Source organism: Calliphora vicina, chromosome 2, assembly GCF_958450345.1.
Source record: "Calliphora vicina chromosome 2, idCalVici1.1, whole genome shotgun sequence".
Classification (NCBI taxonomy): Eukaryota; Metazoa; Arthropoda; class Insecta; order Diptera; family Calliphoridae; genus Calliphora; species Calliphora vicina.
Window position 1 is genome coordinate 43,253,904 of NC_088781.1, and position 22,323 is coordinate 43,276,226.

Sequence of the window (22,323 nt, forward strand, 5' to 3'; positions counted from 1 at the left end):
TAAGAGCAAATATAGTTATTTTATACTCCTTTTAAAATCCTGGTTAAATTATAAAAGCAATTTATTCGAAAATTACCCGGGAATTCCCGGGATTGGAAGCCTAACCCTTCACCTTCGTGAGAAGGGTATATATAAGTTTGTCATTCCGTTTGTAATTTCCACAATATAATTTTCCGACCCTATAAGGTTTAAGCCATGTCCTACTGTCTGTCTGTTGTAATCAACTTTCCGAAGCCCCCCAAATAACTTACATACACGATTTATACATCAATATCTCCGGGTAAAATTCTTCCGGCTCGGTTGCTATTTAAAATCGAGAAAATCGATCCACAAATAGCTGAGATATAAGGAAAAAACCATATCGACCTCGATTTTTGAACTACTTTTGACATACATATATCTGGATTACTAAGTCATTAATATAGACAATATGGATATCTAATGATGTATATGCTTATACACAATTGTTTTATTGAGGGGACGATATGATTCGGCACAGTCGACTTGTTGTATTATAAGCTTAAAACTTACAACGTTTACCCCAATAAAACAATTTCAACTCCCCAAAGAAAAACCACACAAGATTTTTGTTTAATTTAAGTCTTTTTTTTATTATTTACTATGTTAGTTTAAACGAAAAAAATAAAATAAATTTATAGTCTGTTTTATTTTAATGTGTATACTCAACATTTTGTTATAGAAAATTTTGGGTTTGTCCTAAACATTTAGTGCCCCAGAAAAGTGTTAATCAGTTTGAAACAATAGACTTAATTTAATATTAAACATATTTATATACTTATAATTTTACCACAGAGTAAAAGTCTACTAAAGGACAGAGAGACTTAAGTTTAATATTGTAATGATCACTACTATTTTGTTTGTATTTTGTGTGTTTCTAATGAACATTTCAAATGATTTTTTATTTAATGAATCAGACAAAAATATTATTATTATTGATAATTATTTCATATGCAATACAAAAATAAAATTGATTCAATGAAATTAATTCACTTAAAAGTAGTTATTATTAAGCAGAAAAATATTTGAAAAAAAAAATAAGTGTAATGATAAAATGATCGGAGGATTATGGTTTTGTTACAACAAAAACTATTGAAAAAAATGCTAAAATTATGCTTTGTTTTGTGTGTGTGTGTTTTATGTATTTAATAACCAATGCGGGATCTAGTGGATTTATTGGTTGTACTACTGCTGCTATAAGAACGATCATCACGATTGCTACGATCACGTTCAAATTTCTCATGGGATCTCTCACGTATATCTCTTATATGCGGTGATTTTTCCTAAATAATATAGAAAATTATTTAAGGTGTGAGTGTGTAGTTGGGTGTTGTTTTGATTGTTTTTTTTTTTTTTTTGTATAAGAGAGAGAGAGACAGAGATAAAGAGCAAGACATGTACTAAAAGAATCGTATTCGAGTTATTTTAGGGAAATCTTACTCTGGTATGATATTTATCACGTTCACGTTGTTGCTGCTGATCATCATCACCATTTTGTACTAAAATTAAAAAAAAGAAAAATTTCGTATTTTAAAAATTCTTTTTTTCGATTTAATATTTAAGGTATGTTACCATCTCTACGACGTTTATGCTCTGTTGATGAGGTCTCTTCCAAACGTTCACGTTTGCGTCCCAATTTTCTTTCCTTTCGGGCATCTTTTTCCTCATCGGTTAACTTTTCTTTGCGCTCTTTATTCTTGACACTACGTTCTTTTTTCGACGGCTCATTATGATCATCTATAAGTTGTTTCTGTAATTATACAAAACATGAGTTATAAATTAAAATTCTTGGCTTGTTATGGAAGAAATTGAATGTGTTTCTAAACAAAAATGTTATTTTAGCCCCCCCCTTTTCTTAAGCTAAGCTGGTTTATTTTTAAATGTTCATATTGCCCCCTTTTTAACCACTCACCGCTCAACAGCAGGGTATATTTTATTTCGGTGTGTGTTTTAACTCTATTCAGACCAACGTTTCAACAACAATACAGCATATCAGTCGAGCACTTGGATAGCAAGCAACTAAGATTATGGCTGGGTAAAAAAACCGCATCAATTAGAAGACAATTAAGAAAAACTGCAGAAACTAGTAGGCAGATTTTGTAAAATTATTTTGTTGTGGTTAAAGCTGATTAGTAATTGTCCTTGCTAAGCTAATTTGTAGTACTTATGTTGCTGGATTAATGCTGCTTAAATCCTTGAGCGAACAAATGATGATGGCTGCACGTGTTGCAATGTAGTGTTGTTTTAGTTTTGTACGAGTTCATTGAACAAATCTCTTAATGGTTGTAGTTATAATTGTTAATTGCATTATGGGAATTTCCTCTACACTTTTAGACATTAAGCAAATGCCTTAATCTGGAATTTTTGTCAGTTGCTGATGAAGTGACTTAAGATTAGTTGTTCGTTTTAAGGGTTCAGGTAGTTATCCTTTTGATATTTTTCAATGACTTTGGCGTTGTTACTTTCACTAATAATATTTCATGGTGTTCGATTTTGGCATTCCAATGTATAAGGATGGTGATAATAACAGTTCACTGATCTAATAATTTTTGTATGGTATATGATTGTGGCGTTCCAAAGTATAAGGATGAAGATACTAACAGTTGTGTAAGGCATTAAAGCTTTTGCTAATGTTTCTTTAAACTGCTTTATTTCATATATCTTTAATGTTGTCTTCCATCTTCATTCAGTTGTTATTCAGTTCGGCTTCCTCCTATTTTCTTCTTACTTCTTATTCAATTCGATTGTCGGAAATGCAATACCAGATCTTAATGTAGCCGAAAAGCGCCAATTCTTTTTAATTCTTGTTGTAGATATTGAAATATTTGTTAGCACGATTATTGGTGGCCTCTAAAAAGGTTGTCATTTTTCTCCTGATTTTCAATGGGTTTTTAGTAGCGCCATAAATAGTTTTGTTTGTCTTCCAGTTAGTTAACTCCTGTTTAAGACCCTTGAATTCATAGAATGTTAAACAGCTTCTGTGCAATTTGTCGAAACAATATTTTGCCCGGAAAAAATGTCCAGTTGATTCAGCTGTCGCCAAGTAGATAATCGTTGTCTAAATAAGGCTCGCGTGTTTTTAAATTATAGACTGTTCCTCTCAGTGGTTCGAAGCTTAGATTCAATTGTAATAACAACGCGGGGTTTAAAATTGTTGGCTGTTTCTCTCAGTGGTTGTTTCGTTTTACAAAATCCATAAAAGTTGCGCAAATTAGTTTAATATTCGTATGCAATCTCATCTTAGCCATCACGGTGAAATAAATTCAAAAGCGAAGATTAAATTGTACTGGGAACCTTAGAATTTGTTATTTTACTCTTCAATCTGAAGTAAATGAAGTCGTTTAAGTTGAAATATATACGAAATTCAACATGTAGAAAATGTATTTTTATTTCATTCGATGTCTTTTGAAAAACTAAATTATTCCTCAAACATCAGCTGGATTTTGTGAATCTTCGCTTAATTGTAGATCGCGGTAGTTTCAAAAACCATTGTATGTATGTATTTAAGGATCCAAGAAATTGTATTTGAAGATCCCGTTGTAAAGTGTTCAACATTCGTAGATAGTTCTGCAAAAGTTAAAGTTGAAAATTGTTTACTCTGAATTAATGTTTGATGTCCTGAGAAATGCGTAACAAAGTTTAATGTTTCTTCTGTCAGTTTTTCCAAATCTAGGGTTTCATGAAATTTATTTGAAGATCACATTGCAAGGAAATTCATCATTCGTAGATCATTAAAGTTGAAAAAGGTTTAAATTCGCAACAAAGTAACTTCTTTAATACCAGATACTTATACTATGTTTAACTGAAGATCGTTTTTAAATACATTTTGTCTTAGTACCTCCAATAGCTTTAAACTTTCAGAAATTACGCAAAACAAATACTTCTTCGTATAGATCGCGAAAGCTTTATCGGGTAAGCCTTTTTATTTTAATTGAGCTTTGCGTTAGTTGATGACTGCTTTAACTTATACTCAATGATGTTGAATGTGAGAAACATGAGTCGAACCGCAGCGAAGAATTAGTCGTTGAGGGAATGCTTAACTGTTTGCACATCCATTGTTCCATATAAATCCATTGATCCCTCAATATAAATTAGATAATCTATGGAACAGGAAAACCATTCATCGGAAATCAGTTTGTGATCGTTTACTGTATTTGGAAGATTTTAAAGTTATTGTAAAGCATTTGTATTCGAAGATTAGATCGCTGTTGAAATAATAACAATTCTCAATTCTCAGATTAATCGGTTGAAGATCGATAATTGAAGATTTTTGTAAGTCTTTCTCAACATTTTACAGATCGCTTCAAAATGTATTTGAAATCATTTAAGAAAAAATCGCGTTCTTTGGAATTCATACTCCCAGGAATCGCTTAATATAAATTTGATGTCTTTAGAACCATCCGCCCAAAATCTGCTGAAGATCATCGTTTACAGCATTTGAAGCCCTTTGAATACCATTTATAAATCGCAGCATTTAAAAACGAATTTAAATATTTCAAGGAAGCTTGCAGCACTCAATATTTATTCAATGTCGTTTTAAACCATTCATTAATCATCTTTAAATAACACTAGTAATTCGTCCATTAGTGACAGAATTTTTTTTGATTATTGTCTGCTACTGATCAATTGGGTATATGAAATCGAGAATTGAAGATCGCCGTAGGTTTAAAAACAATTTTACATTCGTTCCTGAAGTGTTGTGGTTAATTTTGTTGTTGTTATTGTAACAGTTCCGCTGTTGTTGGAAGGTCTTCCCTGGGTAAAAAACTTCCGGTTGATATAGCTGTTGCTGAGTTGACACTCTTTTACCGATTGGGAATCGGATTGTTCCGGAGCGTAGATCCAATTATCGTTAATTTTGTACATCTGTCTGGTTTACAATGAGTATCCAAGAGACCATAACAAAAAGAGTTGTGGGCAGCAATAGTTCATCATTACTTTTAAGGGTATTCGTAGATATTGTTAGGTTTTAGAACAATATGGCGTGAAGCATCTTTAAGTTGTTTAAGCAGTTTTTAAAAACATGTATATGTAAAAGTTTAGCTTTTAAGTTAATCCAATAGTAAATTGCTGTCTTGAGAAGATTTTATTTAGCTTTAAACGTTAACATTTTAGCTTTATTTGTCCTCTATCTAGTATTCCCAATATGTTATATTCCAAAACTGGGACATCTGGAAGTGGACTATGTAGTAGTGCTGTTAATAAACCTTTGAATTGCTGCAATATTCACCGCTCCTTTTTATTAGAGACATACATTTAGCTGTGAGGTGTTTTGTTTCTCATACTCAATGGAATAGGAAGTGTGTTATCCAGTAGTCCAACTTTTAGACGTTTCTTCTATGAATAGTTGCGAGATATTTCCTCAAATCTCTCGAAATATAGTTGTTTCTCCTTTTGTAGTTGATTTTTTAAACAGATTATTTCAGACAAGGTTAAATTTGATGATTTTTCCTTAAATGTGCTTTTCTTCAGTCGTATAAGCAATTCAAATTAATGATGTGGCTTCATTTGGTGGTGTATTTAAAAGTTTATAGAGTTAAGGCTGGACTGATAGTTGTCGTTAACGGGTTTTCTGGATTTTCAACTATTTCGTGTAATATACTTTGCTCTACAGTTGAACTGCACCTTTGTAATAGTTGCAGGTCACAAACTGGATTTCTTTTAAAGTAATAATGTATTGAAACGACTTCACATATTGGATATTTTCATGATTTTAAGCAGGAATGTTTACATCAAAGCAGCATGTAATTAGTTTACTTGCTGCATAATGAAGTTTAAAGTTGTTAAATTCTGCTCTCTCGATAGTTATAACATTATGGGACACTAAAATGTTTTTAGGCACTCTCCAAGTGGCATGTTGAGTTGGTCATCTTTGTTGTTGCATAACGTAGACTTATTTTAAGGCTAAATATAACTAACTTAACTTAAATTTTAATAATAAACTTAAATAAATTCTCATGCTGATTTTAAAAATAAAAAAAATTAGAAGTAAAAAAAAATAAACTAATTCACAAAAACTTAACAACTATTCAAAAATGTCAATAATGTTTAATTCTTAAAAACTTTGTTTCTTCATTTAAATCACTCTATTTTAATTATTATTATTTTTATAAAAAACATAAACAAACACCTTTTCTAATTTCCAAAATACTTCTAATTCATATTCATCATATTTAACATGGTGGTATACTTGTGTACTTACCATTGTGCATTACAAAATATTTTTGTAAAATATACTTATACATATTTACCATATTGTTTTGTTTGTTTGTTTAAACTTATATAAAATTATAAATACTACAAGTAAAAAGATACAACATTTTAAAAATGTTTCTTCTGCTTTTAAAGATTTTACTTGGTCCAGCCAAATTAGTCTCTTCTCTTGACAGTTTGAGGTTATGTTTACTAGTCGTTCTTTCTTTCTCGCTTGTTTCAAGGATGAAAGCCCTGAGTATCCTTTTATGGGAATTGTGTTAAAGGTAGTTTTACAAGGAAGAAGTTGTAGTAGATAACAATGATCCTTAATTTAAGCTTATTGATGTTAAAGCTGGTCTCTCATTCTTAAATTTTGTTGATTTTTTTTTCTTTTTTTTTAAATTGTTTTTCTTTTGGGGTGGTCGCAATTGCCATCAAGTTTGTTGATGTTGTTAATTGTTGTTGATGTTGTTGGTAGCTGTTGTTGTCTTAGGTAACTATGATTGCACCAAAATACTAACCTTTGAATTGGATGATGAGGATTCCATTTTGCGACGTTTGGAGTCTAGAAAATAAAACATGATATACAACAAAATAATGTTAATGAAACAATAAATTAAACATTTTTAAAGCGAAATAATATTTAAAATTAGGAAGCGTGGAGATTTAACATCATTACCAAAAAAAATCAGAGAATTGTAAAAATATTCAAGCAGAAGTCTCTTCTCTGCAAAGAAGATTAGGAGACTGAAACCTATTCTATTCAACGAGTTGAAGGAGACTGAAAATTATTCTCTACAAAGAAGAGTTAAAAGAGACTGAGCTTCCTCTGCTTATAGAAGAATTGTAGGAAACGTTTCTATTCTCTACATAAAAGATACAGAGATTATTTTATTCATAGAAGAGTTGTAGAAAACTAAAACCGTTTCTATACATAGAAGAGTTAAAAGAGACTGAAACCTCTTCTATTTAAAGAATAGTTGAAGGATACTGGATCCTTCTTTTCAAAATAGAGTTGAAAACCTCTTCTGTTCAAAACATATTAGAATGAGATTGAAACCTCATTTCTTCATAGAATAGTTGAAGGAGACTGAAACCTCTTTTGTTTAAAGAAGTTCTGTTGAATGAAGAATTGAAAGAGTTCAAGGAGACTGTAACCTCATCTGTTCAAAGAAGAGTTCAAGCTGACTGAAGCCTCTTCTGTTCAAAAAATAATTCAAGGAGACTGAAACCTCTTCTATTCTCCACATAGAAGAGTTAAAGGAGACTGAGCTCCTTCATTTCATAGATGAGTTGTAGGAGACTGAAACCTCTTCCGTTTAAAGAATAGTTGAAGGACACTTGAAGTTTTTGTTCAAAGAAGAGTTGAGGGAAACTGAAACCTCTTCTATCTATAGAAGAGTTGGAGGAGACTAAATCATCTTCTGGTTAAAGAAGACTAGAATGAGACCGAAACCTCATTTCTTCATAGAAGAGTTGAAGAAGGCTGAAACCTCTTCTGTTTAAAGAACTTCTGTTGAATGAAGAATTGAAAGAGACTGAAACTTATTCTATTCAAGGAGTTGAAGGAGACTGAAATCTTTTGTGTTCTTTGATCAGAAATCTCATCTATCTAAAGAGAAGTTGAAGGATATTGAAACCTCTGCTATTCATAGAAGAACTAAAAACAGACTCCATCCACTTCTATTGATATAAGAGTTGAAGGACACTGAAAACTATTATCTTCATGGACAAGTAGAAGACGAAAACATCCATGAAAGAGTTGATGGGAACTGATCTTTTCTAAATAAACTAAATAATAATTCAATTTGTTTCCTTGCTACTAACCTTTTTCATATTCTAAAGCATCTTGACTACGTCGCTGTGGCTGTAACGAGCCAATACTTTCATTCGAGACCGAACTCAAGTCACGGTCACGATCTCGATCTCTACGTTCGTTGCGCTCATAATCACGATCTCTTGTCTCACGTTCACCACGATCATAATCATTTTTACTGCTCACATTCTCTAAGGTCTCCATTGATGGCGATTCATTGCGATAGCGATCCTCACGGCGTTTTTCTCTTTTCGAACGCGATGCTGACGCTTCCAAATCCTCCAACAGTTGATTACGATGTTCCCGTTCGCGATCACGTTGCTCACGATCCCTGTCCCGTTCACGTAAACGTTCATCCTTCTTGATGATGTCCTTCAAGGAGCGCGTACTACTGCCATGTCGATCCAAATCACGTTCGTGCGAAACTGAAGTCGAATTTGACGTCGAAGGTTCATCTTTAATTTCAATTAGAGTCAGACGATTTGAACTAGAAGATTCCCGTTCACCGCCACGTTCAGAGGTCAATGACGAAGATGAATTTAGTTTGATAATTTTTGTGGGACGTTCTAAGCGTTCCTTTTCACGTTTTTCTTTAAAATATTACAAAAAGAAAACGAAATAGTTTGATTAGAAAGAAATATTTGTTTAAATGTTTAATGAGCATACCTATTTTTATTTCTCCATTACTGGGCGGTTTTATATCCACAGTTGGCTGTTGTGTAGTGGGGGGTTGTACCGCCACCAAGCTAATTGAACCTGTAGCCTGTGAACTACTTAATATATTTTGCACAATTGTGGCTGCGGTGCTTGCTCCTGAGCCCAATGTTACGCCTACACCTGATTCTGACCTCTGAGGTCTTTCGGTTACCTGATGAAAATCACTTTCCTTAATCATTTGAGCTGCTTTCGTCTTCAATTGGCCAATGTAGGACGAGGCAATTACAAATAAATCTGGTCTTTTATTTTTCTCTTCTTCGCGCACCTTTTCCACCTTACGCTCGATAATTTGAGCCAATTTTGCCAATACGGGATAGTAGGGTAAAATACGCATCAAAATGATGAGAGCATTACGTATTTGCATGTATTCCTTGGAGTCTAAACAAAATACTATGGCCTTGGTGATCTTGTAGTGCCATTTATGACATACGTGTCGGTAATTTTCATAACCCACATGATCGTTGGCTTCCGAAAATTGATTACTAACACGGAACTTTGTCACGAAACCGGGATAATTGGCACACTCTTTGTTGAAGGTGGCCTGATCTGAATGCCAACGCATAACAGTTTCCAGCATGGCACACAAAAAGCGACCATAACGTGTTGCTTCATTCTCAGTGCAGGACGTTACGGAGTAGGTGATGTCACAAAAGATCTGAAAAGAATTTTGAGTGTAAATTGTAGGGTATAAGTTGTATGATAAAATTTTGCACACTTTTTAAGTTGTAAATCCTAAAGTGGTCTTCAACTAAGACGTTTTAAGATGTATAAATGAAAGTGTATACATCTTAAAAGAGTTGTGAAACTCGACTTCTCCAGAATTAAAATTGGATTCGATAATATAGACGTGGAGTGTATTTCTTATAGGAGTGACTGAGTGACTGCTTCCTAGAGGAGATATTGTTGAAATTTCCTATATGAAAGACTGTCACTGTTTCACAGATGACAGATTGAAAGTGGTTCCCAAAGGAGTTCAAGGAGACTGAAACCTCTGCTATTTAAAGAATAGGAGACTCGTGCTCTTCTATTCATAGAAGTGTTGTAGAAAACTAAAACCTTTTCTATTCATAGAAGAGTTGAAGGAGACTGAATCCTCTGCAGTTTAAAGAATAGTTGAAGCAGGCTGGAGTTCTTCTGTTCAAAGAAGAGTTGAAGAAGACTGAAACCTGTGCTTTCTAAAGTAGAGACAAAACGAAGGAGACTGGAGCTGTTCTGTTCAAAGAAGAGTTGAAGAAGACTGAAACCTCTGCTTTCTAAAGTAGAGACTGAACGTGTTTTCTAGAGGATGGACTGAAAGTGATTCCTAGAAGATAGACTCAAAGCAGTTTATACTTTGAGAGTATTTCCTACAGACTGAAAAAGTTTCCTCTAGGGAAAACTCACTGAGTTTTCATAGGAGAAACTGACATTAATTCCTATAGGAGAGACTGAAATTGTTATCCATAAGAGAGACTGAAATTGTTTCCTACTGAAGAGAATGACAGTATTTCTTATTGGAGAGACTGACAGTGTTTCCTATTCGAGAGATTGACAGTGCTTCTTAAAGGAGAAATTGACAGTGTTTCCTACAAAAATTTAGATGTCATAAAACTAAAGATGTTTTCTAAAAAACCTTTTGCACGCTATTATATTCAAAAATGTATTTTACTTACCCGATCGTAACACAATAACGTGGAGAAATTTGCAGCCTTTAAATTATGTATAGTATGAACAAATTTAGCACAATACAAGGCATCCAGGGCAGTGAAAGTACATCTAGAATAAGAAGAAACATAAACATAAACAAAACTTAAATATTCAAAGTAATTTTGTAATTTATTTGAACACATACCTTGGAAATAGACACAATTGTAAAAACTGTGTTATAGTCTCATTTTTAGCCGATTTGGCTGAACGAGATAAAAACCAATTATCCTTTTGCTGCTGCAGACGTTGTAAGATTTTGTCAATATGCTCTTGCTGCTTTTTGCGTTCATCCTGCAGCTTATCCATAAGGGCAATGTAACGTTCTTGTTCCTTTTTGTTTTTGGACGCGTTCTTTACAAAAAGAATACAAAATTATTTATATTATTTAGAAAAATAAAGTTAAAACTTACAGAATCCTTAGAGTCTGCTGCTTGATTTGATAATTGTTTAAGTTTTGTAATTTCCTTTTGATAACTATCATGGGGTACTTGCAAATCATACATGCTTAAAGACCAAAATGTTACAAAGAATTGTGGTGAAATATCCTCCCATACTTTGGGGCCATGCAGGGGACGTACTGATTCCACAATGGGATTCATAATCAAATTGGTGGCATCCAGATATTTTGATAACTTTTGATTGTTGGTCAGTTTCTTGGCATTTGGATCGGCTTTGCGTAATTGATCGTATTTTTGCTAAAAAATAGAGGAATAAATATTTATTAAAAAATACTTATTTTTTATAGTTTTTTGTACTTACATTTATCTGATGAGTAAACATGGGCCTGGCCAAAAAGAAAGCCACATCGGCATTTATATGATACTCTTGCAACATGGCTATTATTGAGGGTAATCTTTCCACATACTCATCCACCGAATATGTTGATCCCAGGAATGTACCAAACTGCACTAAAGTATCTTGACATTGATCGTATAGTTTACCCACTAGTTTCAAATGACTTTGTGCTGTCTCTCTATAGATGACACAATGTTTTTGTTGGGCCATTAACAGGCATATGGTTACAGCGAGATCGTTGTTAGCTAATGCATCTTTTAGACGCTGTGATGATTTTTTCGTATTACGAACTTGACTAAAGTAACCAGCCTGAAAGGGGGAGGGGGATAAAGTAAAATATTTAATATATTTTTGTTTCCTATACATAGTTCTTCATATAGGAAAGACTGGCAGTGGGTGTTATAGGAGAGACTGATATATTTTTCTATAAGAGAAACGGTGTTTCGTATGGTAGAGACTGACAATGTTTCCTATAGTAGAAACTGATAGTGTTTCATATGGGAGAGACTGGCACAGGCAGTGTTTCCTATATTTGATAAATAAAAAATAAACAAAACAACTTACCTCTCCTCTAAGTAATTCGCCACCACACATGGCATTTAACTGTTCGTTGGTCATTTCCTCGGCCGATTCAACACCAGCCATTTTTTGTACAATTTCTTTTAAAATTAATAAATCCAAACTAGAAAATGTAAAATAAAAAAATGAACAAAATTTACAAAGTTAACATCAAAATCAAAACAAATATATAACAAGTAAGAGCGCTATATACCCTTCAACAAATTATACTTCAAAATAAAAATTTTAAATATTTTTAGGTAAAGCTGGCCACACACGGAATGATTTGTTCGCCTGATTTGTCATTGAAAATTTTCAATTACTTGTGATTTTGTTCGCGCACAGCCCCATTAACAAGTCGAAAACGAACAAATCGCACTCACAAATCACCCGTGTGTGGGCAGCTTAAATAAAATTAATTTTTGTTCCAAAGTTGTTTTTTTAATTTTTTGAAAAAAAAATTTTTTCGAATGGTTTTTTTTTTTAATTTTTTAAATTTAAATTTTTTTTTTAATATTTAGCGAAAAAAACTTGGTGTGAAAAAAATTCGGGTTAAAATTTTTTTTTCCGATTTTGACCCATTGTAGGTCCAACTTATATCTTATATGTATAAGTCGTTGCAAAGGTCTTTGAAATGTCTATCAATAGATATCCACATTGTCTATATTAATGACTTAGTAATTAGATATATGTCAAAAATAGGTAAAAAATCGAGGTTGTCCTGTTTTTTTCCTTATATCTCAGCCTTTTGTGGACCGATTTTCTCGATTTTAAATAGCAACCGAGCCGGAAGAATTACGAATATATTGATGTATGAATCGTGTATGTAAGTTATTTGGGGGGTTTGGAAAGTTGATTTCACCATACAGACGGACATGGCTTAATCGGCTCCGCTATCTATAAGGATCCAGAATATACAGTGGTTGACAAAACAATGGAAACTTTTCCAAATATTTCATTAGTGGCCTAAAATCTGAAATAATTTTTTAAAAAAATTTAACATTTTTGTAGTATTTTATTTGTATACTTTTATTAACTTAATTTAACAAAAAACAAAGGACATAATTAAATTCTAAAAATGAGAAAACAAAATTAAAAGATTTCTTTATTACGGCATTGACAAAACAATGGAAACTTAGGTAATATTTTAACAAATATGGTCTAAACTTTGCAATAACTCAATATTTTGTTGGGTATCCCTTATTTTTTATAACTGCTACACATCGACGATGCATTGAACCAATTAAAGAGTCAATGGTCTCCTTTGAAATATTTTGTCATTCCCTTATAACCGCCTCCAATAAATCTTCATTCCTGGTGTAATTTTGGGTCCTTATTTTACGATCTACAATTTCCCATAGATTTTCTATGGGATTGAGATCTGGCGATTGGGCAGGCCACTTCAAAACACGTACCTCGTTGGATTGTAACCACTCGGTTACAACCCGAGAGGTGTGTTTCGGGTCGTTGTCGTGTTGGAATCTGCAAACTAGGGGCATATTTTCCTCAGCGTATGGATACATAACATCGTTTAATATGGTTCTGTATCCTATACCTGTCATGATATCTTTTATAATATGAATTGGGCGCATACCTTGCCCTCAAAACATCCCCATACCATAATATTGCCACCGCCAAACTTTACAGTCTTATTTGTGTACTTTGGATTTAATCTTTTTCCCTTTGGTCGTCTTACAAAAGTTATCCGATCACTGCCTCTTAAATTGTATTTGGATTCGTCGGAAAAGAGGACAGTATTTCATTTCTGTATCGACCAGTTTAAATGATCCCTGGCAAATTGTAGACGAGCAGTGAGACGAGAAATTAGTGGTTTTTTCACAGGACGATAGCAACCAAGACCAGCCTCATTTGCCCTGCGACTAACTGTTCGGGTACTTATTTCTAATTTTAGGCTATTAACAACCTCTCGAGGAGTTATTTTTGGGAATTTCTTGAACTCTCTCGCCATTAAATTATATTGTCTAGGAGTAGTCTTACGAGGTCTTCCACCTAAATGTTGAGTTTTTACAGAACCGTTCTCACGAAACGCTGATTTATTTATTGAATATTTGTCACAGATACTTTTTTGTTGTAAACCAGCTTTAAAATCGTTAATTATTTTATTTTTTAAGTCTTCACAAATCTTAACTTTAGCCATTTTCGTTAACTTTGAAAAAAAGCAATTATGCGAAAAACTTGAAATTGTGAAAAATTACCAGAATTTAAAAATAAAATAACTGTAAACAGGATCGTTCTTTTAAATATTATTTTCGTTTTACACTTCTTTCTTGCAGAAGTTTAAAAGTTTCCATTGTTTTGTCAGTAGCGAAATAGTGAATATTTTTAATTTTGTTCCCTTTTTTCAGAATATAATTAATTATGTTGTTTGTTTTTCAGTTAATTTATATAAATAAAACTATACAAGTAAAATACTAAAAAAAAAAATTTATTTTAAAAAAATATTTTAAATTTATATTTGGAAAAGTTTCCATTGTTTTGTCAACCACTGTATATTAGGGTGGGTCGATTTTTTTCACGAAAAATCGTATAGCAGAAACGCATTCTATGGAAAATTCTAAGAAATTTTCCCCAAGAAACCATAGGTCTAAAATCAAATCCTATATTGCGCATTTCGTCTTTTATCCAATAAAAAAACTTTATATTGAAATATCATTGGATAACAGACGAAATGCGCAAGATAGGATTTAATTTTAGACCTATGGTTTCTTGGGGAAACTTTCATAGAATTTTCCGTAGATTGCGTTTCTGCTATACGATTTTTTAATTTTTGATCGTCCATACAAATCGAAACGGCCTAATATATATACTTTATAGGTTCGGAAAATTATATTGTGGAAATTATAAACGGAATGACAAACTTATTTATATACCCTTCTTACGAAGGTGAAGGGTATAATACAGATAAATTTTTTTTCGAAAATAAATAATCCTTTGTATTTCTTACCTTTTTTGCGACTTCAATTGATTGGCCACATACTGCAGCAGGCCACTCAATTCAATGTTGTACTTTTTGAAAATGGCACCACAGAATGAGGCTAAACTTTGCAGCCACAGTGATATGGAGGTGCCATCATGTTTGAAACGATCTCTATCGGCCATGGTTAAAGCCTCAATCAAACAATAACCCAAACAATCGAAAGACAAAAGTGTCAAATATTTCAAAGAGTCTACCACGGGACCAATCAAATTATCATAGATTTGGATTTGTAATAAAATCTACAAAAAAAAAAAATAATTATACACACAGCTAAATAAATGAAAGCAAATATGAAAAAAAACCTACATAATCAAATAGAAAACCAGGAGCACAATGACTTAATTTACCAATAAGTCTACCCAAAGGTTTAACATTCTCCTTGCTCACACGTTTCATAATGGCCTTAATATTTTTTTGAGCATTGCCGCGACGCCTTATAAGTTGGGGATGCAATTGATAAGTATCATTTTTCCAGCGGCCATATAAAGCATAACTAAATAATAAAAACAAATTGCAAATCAATGTATTATTCCTTTTTTTTAATATATTCAAACAACTCACCGATAATGATAGGGAAAATGTTTCAACACCGTCCATATTTCCTCAGCCATGGGACAATTACAGTCCAAATATGATAATGCTGGCAGTATGGCAGAATCCATTATGGTCATTACCTCATTGTATAAAGTTTCAGCTTCACTATTAACCGATGGCAGATTCTGATTATCTACACCCATTTCTGTGATAATTGTACGCATTATACGTATCAATTTATACATTAGTACCGTATCAAAATGCAATGAGGGTCCTAAGGCTACGACCATGGGTACAACATAATTTCGTAGTTCATTAAATTCTTTCGCTTGTATCTTTTGCACTAGTTTTGAGTCATCGGCTAGTCGCCGTTTTTGCAATTTAGCAGCTGGTGATATTTTAAAGCATTGCTTGCGATATACATGATCAATGCCGATGTGAATGAGCTCAGCTAGCGCTCTTGCAATGGGTTCATGAACCACCACCGATTGTTCGGGTAATTTTTTTATGATTTTAAGAGCATTATCCCAATCGCCAACTTTGAGGAGTCCCTCACATAAGCCAAACTTTTGGTTGGCAAAGTATTTTTCCTGAATGGATTACGGTATTGATATTACATTTTTGGTATATTAAAAGTTATTAAAGAATATTAAAAGTTTAGAATAGTAAATACGTGATTACTTCTAATCACTTCTAAGATTTTTATAGATTTCAACTAGATGTTTATATATTGTGTAGTTTGATTAGAAACATAGATTAGATTAGAAGGGGTATGTACTATAAAATAAACTTCCACTCAAAGACCCATAGAATCCCTTCTTCAGAAATAGACCTAGATGTAAAGAGAAGCATTGAAATGAAAAAAAACAAATTTAGGAGAAATAAAATCCCGGTCTGGAAAAAAGAAAATTGGTATAGACCGGGATTCTTCGAAGGCTGTGACTTAAATTGGCAGTTTTGAGGTTATGAAGTAAATTGGCTGACATAATATATTACGGGGCCCTTGTATGGTGGAGGGCAATGGACAGGGCCTCTAACCGTGTACTCTTTGAAAGGGTATTAAGAAGTATGGTAATCTTGATAACAGGGGCATTGCGTACTACCCCAACAAAGTCGCTTTTCACTATACTGAATTGGTTGCCAATAGATATAATGGCCAAGAAATTGGCGCTGAAGACAGCCTTTAGGCTTAACACATGGAATTACAGATCCTATGGACATGCTAGTATAATTGGAAGTGTTCAAAATCTTCCCTATCATATTGATTACTGCACTCCAATACCATTTTTCCGTTCAGTAAGGAACTAGATGATGATCTCTCCCTTGGTATAATGGGACTATCCATCTATACGGATATCTCCAAAAAAGGAATGGGGATAGAGTGAGCGGAGGTGTATACAATCATGAATTTACGATAATGATGTTAGTTTAGACTCCCAAATGGATGTAGTATTCTTCATGCCGAGGTATGAGATGACGAGACATTCAACAGTTGTACGATTAAGACCGACTGACATAATTTCACCAGCTCCTGTTACCTCTCACTAAAGCCCATGAATTACTATTCGCAGCTACCATATTAAAATCCTTGTTTCTGGATTTAAAAAAACTGTTCAAAGTAATATTTAAGAGTGATTTAGAGTCGAAATTTGAAAAAAAAAAAACTTGTCTCTTGCTTAAAGAAGCTGTGAAACGTAATCTATCTATATAAATAAAAATCAAATGTAGTTCTTTACTAATTTTTTTTTTTTTTTATAACCAACACTCAGGGGATACCCCTATATATGCAGTGCATTGTGTTGATGTTAAGAAATAAAGTTGTGAGAGCTTGATCTGTGATCACTCACATTTCTGACCAAAAATCGATGTTTTTATATAAAAACTCAAAATATCTAAATTCGCTAATAACTTGGCCAATAAGCGTTTAATCAAGAAAAGGATCTTGATCTGTGATCACTCATATTTCTGACCAAAAATCGATTTTTTATATAAAAATTCAAAAAATCTAAATTAGCTAATAACTTGCCCAATAAGCGTTTAATCAAGAAAAGGAGATCGATCTGTGATCACTCATATTTCTGACCAAAAATCGATGTTTTTATATAAAATCTAAATTAGCTAATAACTTGCCCAATAAGCGTTTAATCAAGAAAAGGAGCTCTATCAGTGATCACTCATATTTCTGACCAAAAATCGATTTTTTATATAAAAATTCAAAATATCTAAATTTGCTAATAACTTGGGCAATAAGCGTTTAATCAAGAAAAGGAGCTCGATCTGTGTTCACTCATATTTCTGACCAAAAATCGTTTTTCTATGTAAAAACTCAAACTACCTAAATTCGCTAATAACTTGGCTAATAAGCGTTTAATCAAAAAAACGAGCTCGATCTGTGATCACTCATATTTCTGACCAAAAATTGATTTTTTATGTAAAACCTCAAAATATCTAAATTTGCTAATAACTTGGGCAATAAGCGTTTAATCAAGAAAAGGAGCTCGATCTGTGTTCACTCATATTTCTGACTAAAAATCGATGTATTTATATAAAAACTCAAAATATCTAAATTCGCTAATAACTTGATCAATAAGCGTTTAATCAAAAAAAGGAGCTCGATCTGTGATCACTCATATTTCTGAACAAAAATCGATTTTTTAAATAAAAACTAAAAAAATATCTAAATTTGCTAATAACTTGGCCAAAAGGAGCTCGATCTGTTATAATTTTTAGTTTTTTGACAACAGACTTACAACAATCCTTTTTTTCTTTTTAACTATGTTTACCCATTTCAAACCGCTTCTCTCAAATGCACAAATCGAACACAGGCAATTTTTTTTTAATTTGGACAGGGCAACGTCTGTCGGTCAGCTAGTACTCAATATTTTACAATTATTTAGAGTTGGAATTGTTGTTATGTGTAACCGAATTCACTCTGCCAAAGGCTGTCAATGCAGCAGTGACTTGTGTTGCAACAACAACCAGTATACTAACAAAATTTAACTCACGATTGGAAGACCAGCTGGAAATAATCAGCTAAATTATTTGATCAGAATATCTATAATAGCTATATTTCTGTTTCACCAGATTTTTATTGATATTGCCTCGATCGCTTAAAATATTTTCATTATTTGTTGGATTATATCTCTAGTCTTAAACCACAAGTTATCAACTCGTGTTAATTTAATTTTTATATAATCTAACCATTATTGCCACTTACCTACCTACCTGCTGATATCACTAATTTCCACACATAAGATTATATTAAATATTTATTCCGAATTCAATGAGGTACAAAAACGTAGCAACCAATATTTACTTTTACACTTACCAAACTATATTCCTTTTCTGGTTCTGGTTCCGCAGGTTCTTTATCCTTGTTGGTAATAATAATATTCAATTTACGCACAAATTCTTTAGCATCGGCCAAATCTTGTTCCCAATCGCCAGTAATAATCTTGTCAGTGGGTGTTAGCTAAAAATAAATAAATAAATAAACATTAATTTATAAACAAATTTACAAAACAATAAAATAAAACCTACCCAAACATAAATATCATTAAGATCGATAACACCATATTTGAGCAACAAAGAACAAACATGAAATAAAGTACGAGGAGTTTTAGAATCAGCAAAATAACGAAATTTATAACCCAAAACTTCGCAAATAATCGAGCCATTAGGCATATAAGCCCTTAACAAGGGTATAAACAATTGCCAGCGTTCGGGACGGGATTCAAAAGATTCTAAAATAATATCCAAAACACGATTGGGATCCAAATTGAAGCAACCTATAAAAAAATATTTATAAAAGTTATAACGACATTTTTAACTGCTAATATTTAACTGAAACTTACCAATTAAAGATTTAATTATATCCATTATGCTATCGGAGGTAACATCATCTTCGAATTCTTGATTTAATTCGGTAATAAGTTTGGCATAACCCTCACTTTCTTCACGGAATAAATTAAAACGCCGTTGCTTGTAGCTGTGAAAAGCAATATTTTAATACTACATATTAGACATTGTATTTGATGAAGAAACTTACTATAATTTTGTTTTAATTTTAATGAATTTAGTATAGAATACTTTATTCTTAACTATGCCCACTTCCTGCAGTGTATCTATTTCCAATCTCTCCTTGATCAATTTGTCGGGTATAACCTTATCCAGTTCCTTGAGAATTTGACAAAACATTAAGCGTTCTTCTTGTATGCCATCCGTCATAAGTGAAGTCTCTGCATCCAAAACGTTAATCACATCCAGTATTAAGGAGGGAAAATCATCATGAAGAGTCTAAAATTTAAAAATACAATTTTATCAGGCATATCCTTAATTTCTCAGTATTATTACGCACTCATATCAAAATAATGAATTTCTCCAGCTTTTCAAATCTATTTTTTATAAAAAAAATAATTGGTACTTACCACCACTTCACCCAGTGTATTCAGAACCGTATCCTTTTTCAAATTACAACGAACACCCTGCCACAGCAAATCATAGATGGCACTGGAGACACCGAATTTAAAGTCATTTTGTTTTCCCATATATGGACTGTCGTTGTCACGTACATGTTGCTTTAAGTATTTCAAACTAAAACGAGATTATTTAAGAATTAAGCGTTTAGAGACTTGAGTTCCTGTCCAGTTGGCCAGATTTATGTTTTTTTTTACAAAAAAAAGTATTCTAAATTTTTTTTTAATAATTATTTTTTTTTTACTAAATTAAGATAGTTATAGAGAAGTAGGGGACGGCAACTAGAATTAAACAATCCGTACAATTCACTTTTTCCAGATTTTTCAAAATGTTTGAAAACCTCTTTGCCGAGACTGGCCGTAGCTGTTGATGGTGTCAAGCTGCTACTGCTGCCGCCATTTGTGTCCATTATGTTGCGCCTAGAGCGTAGTTTAGCTGGTGTCACCACTGTGCCACCACCAGCTTTAGACGATTTTGTTGGCGAGTTATGTTCCAAGTTGATATTGGCACCGGCATGCGTTTCTGTGCTGGCACTACTTGTATGACCACCAATTTCTATTGAGCCTGCTACTGACGCTTTAACCACTTCAAGGTTTGTTGTTGCTGCTGTTGTTTCGTCGCCACTTTTGCCTTTTGCAGACGGTTTTCGCAAACGCCTCATGTAATCACCGAACTATAGCGCTTTTACACTGAACGTTCGTTTAGCACGTTTAAAGCGTTGTTTTATTAAGCCCGACACACTATACCACACGTTAACACAAAAATGCGTTTTAATTTTAATAAAATAAATTGACTAAAATAACAAATTCTATCACAAAATGTTGCTCTGAATGAAAATTTTTCACTTTTCTTTGCGTTTTTATTCACTCTTCTTTTTCATCAATGACGGCGGCTGTCAAAAGGGTTTTTCTTTGTCGCGTTACTCGACAGGGTTGTATGAAAAGTAGTAGAACGCAAAGAATAGTATGGTGGAATGTGGATTATTTTACTTTATGAGGTGAGAAAATAAATGTGTTGTAAATTGATTTTGAATGAATTATAATTATTGAATTATGCTTTGATATATTAAGAAACGACTGGATTAAATTGTTTATTTAATAACTTTATTTTGCCATTTAATTTTACTTTGTTTTTCTGTTTTCATGTGTTAATTTTGTGAGGTGTTTGTCTTCGCTAAATAATAAAATAAAACAGGGTGTACTGAAAATTTGGGTAAACTAAGAAAAATTGTAGAAACGTTGCTTCAAAATAAACGTATTGTGAAATAATTCTGGAAACGAATATTGTATAAGCTAATTATTAAATTTGGAATATAATATGACATATATTACGCAATAATACTTTCAGTTTCAATGACTGTTCTTAAAATTTAATAAGTTTTCAAAAAATTTTGTAAATAAAAAAGTGATACAAACAAAAATTAAGTAGAAATACCTGGGAAGTGATACTATTTTTATGGTAGGTTTTTTCGAGTACTTTATTGAACTTAAATCTTAACCTAAACTAAAGTTGCTATTGCCGCTGCAATTGGTTATCTAGCCAGATCCAGTGTTTCCTTTCGTCTCAATCGTATATGACCCTCAAATAACAGCAACTCCTTGGCAAGGGGAGGACAGTTTATGTATACAATATATAGGAACGGCCCTAGAATACTTCCCTGAGGTACACCAGCGGATATTTTTCGACATCTTTTGATCTGATTTGGAAGGATCTTTCTTTGGATCTTTCTTTATCGAAGGCCTGAGATATGTCAATAAATAATACAGAGCAATACTGCTTGCTCTCGAAGGTTTTCCGGATAAGAGTAGTTATTGGATGTACCTGTTCGATAGTACTGTGTTTCCTTCTGAAACCTAATTGATGGTCAGGAATAATGCAGTTTCGAGAGTATTGACAACAGGCTAATGGGCCGGTATGATGTCATTTTTCCCGGTGTTGTTATCACAACTATCAGGGATATATTCCATGAGGAAGGGAAATATCCTATATAATTAAAGATGAACTAAATAATTCTTAGTGCTGAATTCAGCAGGTTACTTATCAGCGTGGTAGTAATTTTATCTATATCAGGTGATTTATGTACCTGTACCTTTGATTGTAGTCTTCACGGTAGAGAACCGTAATTCTATTGGGCGTGGCACCACATTATTTATAATGCCATCAATGCCAACATTTTTTAGATTATTTAACAAATCGTTTACAATTTTAATAAAAATTTGTCTTTAGATCGAAAGAAACCCAATTTATTCACCATTACAATCATTTCATATTGCACAATTTCCTTCTGGACACTGGCTGGCGCCCCTCAATTCTAATCTCATCAACGAAAAAACCCTAATTGTATTTTATAGTCTTCCATAATTTACGATTCATTCATTCATGCTTTTCAAATAATGTAAAACTGATAAAAATTCTTATTATTAATACTCCTAATAGTTCAAGTATGTTTTCTTTACAACAAAATTTAGAAATGGAAAAAAGAAACTGTAAAAATATTCTTATCATTATTAAAATTGACATGGCTTGAACT

General features: G+C 32.7%; 1 protein-coding gene across 1 annotated transcript; it reads right to left on the reverse strand.

Annotated features, from left to right (window-relative positions):
* Positions 1 to 584: 584 nt before the first annotated feature.
* On the reverse strand, positions 585 to 20,720 carry tho2 (THO complex subunit 2-like protein). The gene is made up of 20 exons (XM_065502594.1): positions 20,096 to 20,720; positions 19,745 to 19,910; positions 19,366 to 19,613; positions 19,172 to 19,305; positions 18,858 to 19,105; positions 18,646 to 18,789; positions 15,345 to 15,907; positions 15,090 to 15,276; positions 14,751 to 15,022; positions 11,792 to 11,909; positions 11,192 to 11,536; positions 10,843 to 11,127; positions 10,578 to 10,783; positions 10,399 to 10,501; positions 8,696 to 9,401; positions 8,041 to 8,619; positions 6,735 to 6,778; positions 1,591 to 1,768; positions 1,459 to 1,517; positions 585 to 1,301 (listed from the first exon to the last, which is right to left on the reverse strand). Exons 1-20 carry the CDS (start codon positions 20,452 to 20,454, stop codon positions 1,164 to 1,166), a joined length of 5,082 nt encoding a protein of 1,693 aa, XP_065358666.1. The 5' UTR covers positions 20,455 to 20,720; the 3' UTR covers positions 585 to 1,163.
* Between the last annotated feature and the right edge of the window lie 1,603 nt (positions 20,721 to 22,323).

What these genes read in the sequence shown, in the direction of transcription:
- tho2 (XM_065502594.1), bottom strand. Translation starts at nt 20,454, where the DNA reads ATGAGGCGTTTGCGAAAACCGTCTGCAAAAGGCAAAAGTGGCGACGAA. An exon ending in AAATCTGGAAAAAGTGAATT is followed by an intron (nt 19,911 to 20,095) that starts GTACGGATTGTT and finishes ATCTCGTTTTAG; the next exon opens with TTTGAAATACTTAAAGCAAC. An exon ending in TTAATGATATTTATGTTTGG is followed by an intron (nt 18,790 to 18,857) that starts GTAGGTTTTATT and finishes ATTTATTTTTAG; the next exon opens with CTAACACCCACTGACAAGAT.